Source organism: Miscanthus floridulus, chromosome 7 (assembly GCF_019320115.1).
Source record: "Miscanthus floridulus cultivar M001 chromosome 7, ASM1932011v1, whole genome shotgun sequence".
In the NCBI taxonomy this organism is placed as follows: Eukaryota; Viridiplantae; Streptophyta; class Magnoliopsida; order Poales; family Poaceae; genus Miscanthus; species Miscanthus floridulus.
The window spans coordinates 39,180,876-39,191,449 of NC_089586.1; the positions used below are offsets into that span (position 1 = coordinate 39,180,876).

Here is a 10,574-nt window from a genome sequence, read left to right on the forward strand (position 1 = left end):
GTGACTATAACTAGTATAACTTTGTAACTTTCAAAAAAAAAAGTGGTGGAAATTTTGTTTTTGCTAAAAGTGGAAAACTTTTCAAAAAAGGAAAGTTGCGGAATTTTTTTTACCAAAAAAGGAAAGTCACAGGTTATCTGAACGTTCGCTATTTAGCCAGGGTAGTGTTTAGTTCTCAAAATTTTGTAAAATTTTTCAAGATTCCCCGCCACATCGAATCTTTGGACGCATGTATGAAGCATTAAATATAAATAAAAAATAAAACTAATTACACAGTTTAGACGAAATTCACGAGACGAATCTTTTAAGCCTAATTAGACTATGATTGGACAATAATTGCCAAATAACAACGAAAGTACTATAGTATCATTTTCCAAAAAATTTCGCCAACTAAACAAGGCCCAGGTCACATATATCTCGCGTTTGTACTTTGATCCCATAGGTATGGCTCCTAGCTAGGTGACAGTTAATTTGCCTTGTTCCGCACGTTAGATATTCCTGGTCCTAAAATATTTGATCTTAGCTTTCAAATATTATCCTAAAAATAAGTTGTTGTCATTCTCATTTCTCAGTGCATATTTTTCTTCTCTCAGTACACCTTCTTTATCCCTATTTATAGGAAAAGAGCTTTTACTTTGGGTATTGGTACCTGTGATAGGCCCTAAAGCGTCACTATTCTGGGACTGAGAGGTTGGCACATTATATTTGGGGCAGCTCAACAGTGTTAAAAGAGTTGCCTCGTAAAATATTTTATTTAGGAAGGAGAGAGAATGATAACACACATATTTATAAAGAGCTAAGCTCGTTTTCCTATGATTTATTTTTAGATATTTAAGTAATTTTAGATATAAATTAATCTAGAAAATTAGCAACAAGTTTGTAATATCATATATGTGCACATGTGAATATGTGATCTATTCGCAACAGTACACATGACACAAAAGACCTTTTATTCGCAACAAGTATGTGGACGGACTCCCATACTTATGCGCGAGCGGAGGAGACGGGGAGTTGATGAAATGCACCTGGACACCGCGGAGTTACTGGGAATGGATGAATTACCGCCGAAGACGTTACGGGCTGGAGTAACTATAGGGGAGTAATGGATGGAGACTCCAATAGCGATTACCCCCATAGCGGCTATAGATTAACTCCATGAACCAGCCCAAATAGGAAAACCAAACCAAGCCCGCCTTGCACCACATACCCCAAAATTTTTATTTTTGGTTGTGATTAATTTACACTAAATAAAATTGATGATTTTATATTTTTTAAGATTTCTAAGATTTAATTAGGCTTTTAGCAAATTAAACAGTGCAAATTGTGATTTTTAATAACTTTTATAATTTAAATTGACAGGATTTTGTATTCACGCCGATTGCGTTGATGTTTATGAGGGCAAAAAGTGTCAAAATACGTTACGGCAACGAATGTCTCTTTCCGGGAATGTTTTCAACTGTAATTAATTCCTATTTTCTTGAGCTTAATGTTTTGTCTGATCATCCAAAAAAAATGTATGAGCTCAAACTACTTTATTTGAGTTTCTCATCCTCCAATCTATCTCTAGTATTTTTTTCAGGGATTTTTTCTGAGCTTTGAGATATTTTTCATGACTTAAAGATTTTCTAAAATTATTTTGTTTCTAAATTCAATAAATCTGAAATGTGGAAACCCTAAGGGCCTATTGGCTCCATGGAAACGGGCTGAATTGGAATTGAATTCTATGACGAGCCTGTTTGGCTGCCCACGAGATTGGAAATCAACATTCCAGAGTCCGAATCGGATGCCTACGATAGATTCAGGGGCTGTGAGACGGAAAAGGATTCCGAGTGCTCCTCTCGCGACTCATTTCAATCCCGACTTGTCTTCCTCCCAAGTCTCGACGCCTCTCTGCTCTTGCCTCCCTTGGCATGCGCCATGGCGGCAAGGGCGGCTAGGGTTTCCTAGTCTCACTCCATCACCCCCATCCTCCACCTCCCACCCGCGTTCGCTCCGTGCCCTTGCAGACCCATCCTCCACCTCTCATCCCATCTGCTCACCGCCTCCTGCTCCGCAAGGGCAATCCTCCGTCTAGATCCACATTGTCTTGCTGTCGATCGATCCTTCTGCCTCGTTTTTCCGCCTAGCAAGTATTGGGTTCCTCAGATATTCCCACTAGTTGCATGGCTTCATTTTGGTGAGTTGGGGCTAGGAGCATCCGTGTGCCGATTTGGGGGATTTTTCTTTTGGGAGGCTGTTTGGCTGATCCGGTGAGGATTTGATTTGGTGTGCGTGTAGAGAGAGAGAGTCACATACTCTGTTTGGAGTGGAGGGTTTACCTGTGTACGATAGTCCTTACCTGTAGGCTACTAAAAAGTCTGAACGCACCTAGGTGCCACTCACCTAAACTTTTTTTTGTCGCCCAAGCCATTTTGTCCACCTTATGTCTGGTTTTTGCCGTTTGCCAGCTCTAGCATGTGGGTCCGGCTAGCGAAACGTCCAAAGTTCCTTCTCTCGTAACCCTATCCTCTTGCTTCTTTCTCTCTGCCCGGTAGGGGCAAGCTGTTAGCGACCCCAGCACCTTCTTCTCTCGACCTGTCGGCCCTCGTGGGGAGGAGCAGCCGGCCCCTGCGGGATCGAGTAGCGCACACACGGCCAGCTAGGAGAGCAGCCGACCCGTGCGGGGTGGAGTAGCGCACGCGCAGCCAGCACGGCGGCGGCCATAGCACGCGCGGCTAGCACTGGGGACGGCCCACGCAGCCGGCAACGAGGATGGCCTAGGTGGGGTGGAGCGAAGCACGCACGGCCAGCGCTAGGGACTGGCCCGTGCGGGGTTGAGCAGCGCACGCGTTGCCGGTGGGGGGGACGGCATGCGTAGGGTGGAGTGGTGCACGTGCGACTAGCGCACGTGGCGGCCATAGCACGCGCGCATAGCAGTCAAACTGCCACGCGAGGGTTCATGAGGAACGAGGAGTGCGCGGCGGCGTCCTCAGATCCGGGACCCCAAACACTGCTACCGAGTCACCGCCACCCTCCACGCGTGGCTCCTCCCCCTCCGAGGTGCTCCAGCCCGTCTTGCAGGGACCACTCCGCTTGCTTGGATGGGGGACATCGGTGTGTAGAGCAAGGACGACGCCAGCCGCAGTAAGTAGCAGCACTAGGTGAACGGCCGTGCGCACGGGCGGTGGGGCAGGGTGTGGCCACGGGGTGGGGCGGGGCGGGGCGCTCGCGTTGCCGCGTCGAGGATGGCCCGCGCGTTTGTTGACGGTTGTTAATGTCAATCATAAACCATCAACATATCCTACGTATATACTTAATTCAATCACCAAACATAGGTATAGAGGTTTAAACTAATAAATTCTACGAGTTTTGGTGAATTTGAATGCAAGAGGATTTATCTAGAAAATGAGCAAGGTGGTCCCAATCGTTAGGTCAAATCACGTTTATCCATGACGAAACCGACGTAAGAAGACTATGGAATCATCTAGAAGACTTACCACCGAAGGTTGGGCCAAATGGTGCCAATAGTGAGCCGGCCGGCCCAACCCTAGGCCGGCCGACCTATGGGACCGCCCTGTCAACCTTTCCTTCATATGTCGATTCTCCACCGCCTCCTAGATTCAATCTACGCCGTTGCTCAAGGTCGGTTCGTATCGAGGACTCAGATTTGACATTGCCATTGATTCATGAGCCCACAGGACCCTTGGTTCCCCCTATACAAGGCCCCCATACCCCCCTCGTGAGGCATCTCTCCAATCTCCAATCTTCAGAGAAATCTATCAGAGATCAATATCAAGACACACTAGAAGGATTATATCTAGAGCTCTCCAATGTAGTAGATTAGTAGCTCAGAAGTGAGGGTCGAATTGGGCTCGTGCTCATGTTCCGGATCCAGTCTTGGAGGCTCAATAAAGCCATTGTATCTTCACTTATATATATCTTATGAGACTTTATTATCATTATATCATTCTTATCTTCATGGTTATACTTACTTTGAATATGTATCTTGCTTAGTTAAGGTTATCTTTACTTTTGTGTGTGGATTCTAGAGCGCTTAGGCTGCTAGTTTACCAGTTAGGCTAAGTAGCCAAGCCTTGTATAAGCATGATACTTATATGATGCTCTACCTATGAGTGCACACTGTTCCTGGTCGTGTGGTAGTAGCGGGAGGTGACAGAGTCCACCCCATGTTGAGCTGGATCTTAAATTATAGGACCGTAGTCGTGTCAATAGCGTTATCCTTTGCGGTGCTCTATCGTCTAGCGACGTCCCGAAGTGCACAAGAGTAGAGTAAGTCTTAGCTATAGTCAAATATATATATATATATATATATATATATATATATATATATATATATATATATATATATATATATATAGGGAGAGACTATTCAGCAGCCGGCTACAAAATAAGTTATTCTGTAGCCACCTCTATTTACCATAATTTTATATACTAATTTACCATAATGTCAATACATATTTACGATAGTTGGGTTACTATAACACATGGGAATATTTACCATAACGTTATAGTAAACCACTTAGTAAGGAGTTACTGTAAATCTCATAAATTAACATAGTAATTATCGTAACTCAAAGTGGCTACAGAATAAGTTATTCTATGACCAGCTACAGAATAGTAGTTCTATATATATATATATATATATATATATATATATATATATATATATATATATATATATATATATATATATATATATATATATATATATATATATATATATATATATATATATACTTTGATTCTATAATAAGAATAACATATGAATCTACCTCACCGTTGTTCTCCTGAGTCAACTAGTTTATATTATCTTATAGATTTATCTCTTGTGTGTCATTCTACATAATTCCTATCATTACCCCCTGCTCTAGTTATGTTGGTAGGTTAGTAAATACTCGTTTGTTATTATTTAATAAATCTTTACTCTATTGTTCAGAATACTCCCTATGAAATGCTACAATGATATTCTGTGCGCTTGTGGTTCTTAATATTATATTTGCACTCACAAATGTCAACTACATCCGCAGGGTGAGGCGGGGTGCTCGCGGCGGCGGCCACACTGCCGACATCGAGAAGGGCACGGGCGACTGGCATCACGAAGGCAAGCGTGGATGGAAGTCGCAGCCGGCGACGAGGTCCGCGCGAGCTTTGGCAGCAAGCAACGGACTCCACACTACTACAATAAACATTTGTAGGGGCGGCTACAGATTATTTGTAGAGGCGGCTTAGCCAGCCACCCCTAACATACCGTTTCTACAAATCATGCATTTATAGGGACGGTTCTCAGACCGCCCTTACAAATCAATTTGTAAGGGCGATTGGTACTGTAGCCGCCTCTACAAATCGATTTGTAGGGACGGCTGATAACACCAGCCGCCCCTATAAATCGATTTATAGGGACGGCTACAGTAGGAACCGCCCCTACAGTATATTTTTCCGGTAAAAAAAATTAAATTCGACCAGAAAATATATATATATATATATATATATATATATATATATATATATATATATATATATATATATATATATATAAATAAATAATTCAAATCTGACCACAAGCATAAGAGCATTATATAAACTACAATTACAAGTCAAATTCACAAGAATATATACCATCCATCTCAAATCTACAATTAGTAGACATGCTGTATAAAGCCCTGATTTCCCTGAATGCCTGACCTGGCCTCTGGGTCCAACCTTTCTTAACAACCTTGTGTCCCAAGGACAGACCTCAATCCTCAATGAGAAGAGAAGAATGGACAAGCTATGTGCAGTAGAGGCCATCGGTGGAGGGCAGAACCTGATGCCCGTGTTCTATTCAGCAGTCTGAGAAGTTAGGATGGTCGGCTTCTTCAGCCAGTACTGCTTGAACCTCTGCCTCGCGTATTCCTTATAGTTGAAGTCGATATCGTTGACATGGTCCTGCAGCCAGAGGATGTGAGATTTAGATGAATGAATGGCGTACATACATGCTATTCTGGTTTGGAGGTAAGACGAACCCACCGAAATTATTCCCCAAGGGCCCCAGACTAGATGGCTGGCAAGGGTGTACTTCTCAATGCTTTTGATCAGGTTCTCTACCTCCACTTCAGATTCCTCACCTGGTAGGGATTGCAGAGAATCAGAAACAGAATTCATTTTCTAAAACTGATAAATACGTATTCCTAAAAACCGGTAAGGAGATAAACTAGAGGTTGGTATAAATCAGTAAACATTAGATTACCTGAGGATCTCAGGTATGTCTGCACAAATTGCTTCCGCTCATCGGTATCTGTCGCAATATTAGCAGTAAGCAAGGATGAGTGAACAAATATAGGCCCCATCAAGACATCTAAGAGAAATGACAATACACAAATCCATAGCTTCAAATATATTCAGTACCTGGATATTTATTGTAGTCCAATATGTGCGGCTTTTCTGAATGGTAGTCTGCGGCCATCTCACAGAAATGGTTTGCGATATCATAGGCAACAGGGTTAAAACTTGCATACTCGTAGTCCTGCAAAGGCATTAGGCGAGAAATAAAGTAAGATAATACCAATATATTTTCCAACTATTGAGGATAAGTCAGATGGGATAGTCATTTAAATTCAGAAACATATGACAGAAATGCAGCAACGACGTGCATGAGAGAACAAATTGAAATAAAGAAGCAACATGTCAACGTCTCCGAGTCCGCTGCCACGCCGGAAGACGAGTCCCCCGCTGTTATGACCGGCGTCACATATACCAGGCGGAGGCCCATTAGTGGCTGATTTTGTGTGCCGGCATTAGGGGGCTAACAGCCCATATTATCTATTATTTAGCCTATTTATTAGATATATCCCTTATTTGTGAGAGCTATATATATGGCTTGTAAGACATTTGGATAATTAAGCAGAAACAATCTATTGTTTCCGGCTTCCCTGGGAGCCGGGAGTTCCTAACCCTAGCCGCCTCGTTACTGTAGCTGCGCGAGGGTTAGGGCTACAGCCGCAGCCGCCCATCCTCCACCACGGCGTCCAGCCACCGGCAGCGAGGTTCCCAACCTGCTCCACCTCCCTCTCACCCCTACAGACTCCGTGATCTACGCGGTAGGATCCGTAATCCTATCACCCGCGGCGCCGCCCAGGGACGAAGACAGCGTCGATGTCGAGTGCGGCGGGCTCGGGCTCCGTCTGCAGTCGAGCACCGACGTCGGCTCCACCAGCAGGTCCCGTCCGCCGCCGCCTTTCCCGTCCGGCCAAAGCAGCGCCTCTATGGTCCCCGCCCCGCTCCTGTCATAAAAACTGCACTATAAACTCACCAAATAAAGCTAACATGGAAAATTTTCTATAAAGAAACTGAGATACTGTCAAGAACAGCTTGCATCACTTTCATGTTTTATTTTACCAGCATGAGTTTAAGATACTACTGCAGTTTTTTTACCTGCAAGGCTGTAACTCGAATGGGCACAATGCAATACATCAACCACTGAATGGATGGATCTGCTCCAACTAATGTTTCAGCTACTTGTTGTACTAGCACAAGATTAATTCTACAATACTAGAGGTGAGCACAACCATACAAGAGGACAGTTGAAAAAAATTAGGAAACAATTCTACAAATCTTGTAATAACACTATGTTTAAGGTCACCAGTTGAATTTAGAAGTGATAATTCTACAATGCATACGAACACAGATGCACATGCAGTGTATCCTCCTTACATAGAGAAGCATACCTTGTATACACACGCCTGAAGTAAGTGACTGCTGTAGCTATAACCCTGAAATAACAACAGTTTAAGGTCACAAATATCGCGTGGCTGACAAGCTAAAGACGGGATATAACATGCATGTTTATGTGAAAACTTCATTCGCTGAGACTTGAGATGCACTCAATATTACTTTTTACAGTAACCCTGTAAGTACTGTTGCACTCATGGTTGATGAGCATACGGTAACATAAGAATTATATTTGAGAAGCTCATCTTTCTCTTAATGATGCCAGAGTTTGATTATTGCAGCTGGAGTAGGAACATCAGGGACAAAATGATGGGGGAGGAACAAACACTAAGGTGGCGTTTGGATGCACCATGGGTTTGTTGGACTGGGAGTGGGATATAAAAAAGGTGGGTTTTGAGAAGGATAGTATCCCGTCCTTTTCCAAGGTTCTGCACTGGGTTTTTGTATTGGAGAAATCTTTAATAATAAAGATGCTCCTCATTAGTCAGAAAGAAAATTCAAGTTTAAGTATGACCACAGCAAAACAAATCTCGTTCGAAAATCTGAAGATTCTCTTCATGACATCTCTGAAGCTTTCTTCAACCTGGTACTGCAGAGAATTGCCCCAAAGAAGAAGAATACAGAAAAGAAGTGACAAAACAAGTAAACCTAGATCCAACCGAAGTTGCATCCCCAGTAATTAAGCATCTGAATGTGCTGATTTTCAGTTATTAAACCAACAACCTATATGATGTGTTTTTTAATTCTTTTAGCATCTATATAAGTTACAAGATGTAGAAGGAAAAATGCCAAGTGCAAAATATAGTAAGAAATCAAGATGACAAACAAGTTTCTTTTATCAGTACAAAAGAAGCAAATAAATCAGGTTATGCAAACAAGGCCTAACCTTTGCCTAACTTTAACCTGCTGTGCTAGCCTCCAGATATCTGAAATCATCAAATGCTTGTATTGGTAAGGCATCCAAGAAGACACAAGGTTTTGTAATGCAAAATGGACATCAATCAACTCTATGTGAATATGAGAGATACTATAACTGATGTAAATGTATGGAAATGAACTATGTGATTGGTTTCCTTAAAACCATGGAGTCTCATTTAGCGATAAACTAATATTATGAATTAAGATTGCGCCGAATTTATAAAAGCAAGGATTGTAAAATTTCCCATCACCAAAATGGTATAACATAAACAAGGACATGAACTTGTTTGATACGCCTAAGGCCATAAAAGATTAGCAGTTCTAACATCTTACAGCGCACGCTGAGTTTGGTATGACATTTTTAGTACACTATACAGAAGCAAGCTAAAATCCAAAACTGGTTCACACCGGGGAAAATGCTCGAGCAAGGTGTCAGGAAAAGAGGAGGGAGGATAGGAGCTCACGAAACGACATATGGATCTTGATGAGGCGGAACTCCTCCAGCGTGATGCCCCGCTCCCAGTCCGCCGCCGGCACCAGGTCCACATCCTCGGGGTCCAGCAGCTGCTTGCTGCACACATCCCAGCAACAACAGCAGCACCGCGCCCTAATCAGCCGCTGAGCTCACTGTGGAGCCACCGAATCGAAAGGAGCGAACTGGGAGGAATGGTCGACGAGGCCGAGAGGCTTACCAGTGCGACGACATCCAGAAGTTGGCGGCCATCCTGGACCAGATCTTGGGAAGATGAACCAGATCCTAGGTGCTCGGTTTCGCGCAGCAGGAAGGGAAACGAAGGGGCCGGCATACCTGGGTGCTTGTTGACGGTGAAGGGCACGACGAAGAACTAGGCACCGCGGCGCCGGCGTGGCGTACGCGCTGATGGGCAGCCAAACGCTAGGATGGCATGGCCGTGCCAGGGGTCATCCGCCCCAGGTCGACGTGCCAGCTCAGGGGCTGGAGAGAAGGCCGCGGCGTTCGGAGGAGGCGACCTCGCCGGGGGGCGTCGTCGCCCAACCAGAGCCTCGCACGGGGAGCCAGCAGTGGGGGGCCGGCCAGGACGATGCGAGGGGGGAGGAGGAAGAGGAGGGGGCGGCCACAGCTGCAGCGCCGCGCGTGCCAGCGGCCATCGCCCTGTCAGCGTCGGTAGAGCGAGGGTGGGAGAAAGCGAAGAGAACCGAGGGGGTGAGAAGAAGCCTCTGGAACGACGATACGAAGCCGAGTATTTATTTATGGATTATTTATATAGTAACGCTAGAGACGGCTGGTGAGTGAGCGATCCCTACAAATCTAACCCATTTGTAGAGGCGGCTCGTATCACCAGCCGCCTCTGTTATTACATTTGTAGAGACGGCTGGTTTCTGGGCTCCCGAGCACATCACTGTAGGGGCGGCTCCATCACCAGCCGCCCCTAAAAAAAATTTATCTATTGCTTCAAACCGTTTTTCACGTAGTGCCAGCAAGGTCGCGCGGGCAGCGGCCAGTGGCGAGGCTCCGGCGTTGGGCTGGAGCGGTCTCGGGGGAGCCATGCGTGGCCGGCAGCGAGGTTTGCGCGTGCAGGAGCGACGAAAACAGACACGAGGTCCGCCGCAGCAGTTTTCATGCTCTCCATGTCCATGTCCGCCGCCAGTGGCACAGCGCCGTGCGGCAGCAGCAAGTCGTCGTACACGTTAATATCATTTTCACTACGTAGAAAATGATTTTTAGCAACGGTTCGAATTTTTTGTAGGGGCGGCTGGTGATGGAGCCGCCCCTACAGTGACGTGCTAGGGTGTCCAGACACCAGCCGCCCCTACAAACGGAATAGCAGGGGCGGCTGTTGTTACGAGCCGCCCCTATAAATAGGGTCTGATTTGTAGGGGCGGCTCAATTACCAGCCGTCCTTGGAAATGGTATTTGTAGGGACGGCTGGTGATTGAGCCGCCCCTACAAATGGCCCCGTATTTATAGC

The 10,574-nt window shown here is 45.0% G+C and overlaps 2 protein-coding genes across 2 annotated transcripts; both read right to left on the bottom strand.

Annotated features, from left to right (window-relative positions):
* Positions 1-5,553: 5,553 nt before the first annotated feature.
* LOC136463065 (probable choline kinase 2) lies at positions 5,554-6,518 on the bottom strand. Its single transcript, XM_066462108.1, has 4 exons — positions 6,385-6,518; positions 6,227-6,274; positions 6,007-6,104; positions 5,554-5,925 (listed from the first exon to the last, which is right to left on the bottom strand). Exons 1-4 carry the CDS (start codon positions 6,512-6,514, stop codon positions 5,818-5,820), a joined length of 384 nt encoding a protein of 127 aa, XP_066318205.1. The 5' UTR covers positions 6,515-6,518; the 3' UTR covers positions 5,554-5,817.
* A 540-nt stretch (positions 6,519-7,058) lies between these two features.
* On the bottom strand, positions 7,059-9,839 carry LOC136463064 (cyclin-C1-1-like). The gene is made up of 6 exons (XM_066462107.1): positions 9,434-9,839; positions 9,318-9,350; positions 9,090-9,196; positions 8,594-8,633; positions 7,704-7,748; positions 7,059-7,259 (listed from the first exon to the last, which is right to left on the bottom strand). The coding sequence occupies exons 2-6, from the start codon at positions 9,347-9,349 to the stop codon at positions 7,070-7,072; spliced, it is 414 nt and encodes a 137-aa protein (XP_066318204.1). The 5' UTR covers position 9,350; positions 9,434-9,839; the 3' UTR covers positions 7,059-7,069.
* Positions 9,840-10,574: the final 735 nt, after the last annotated feature.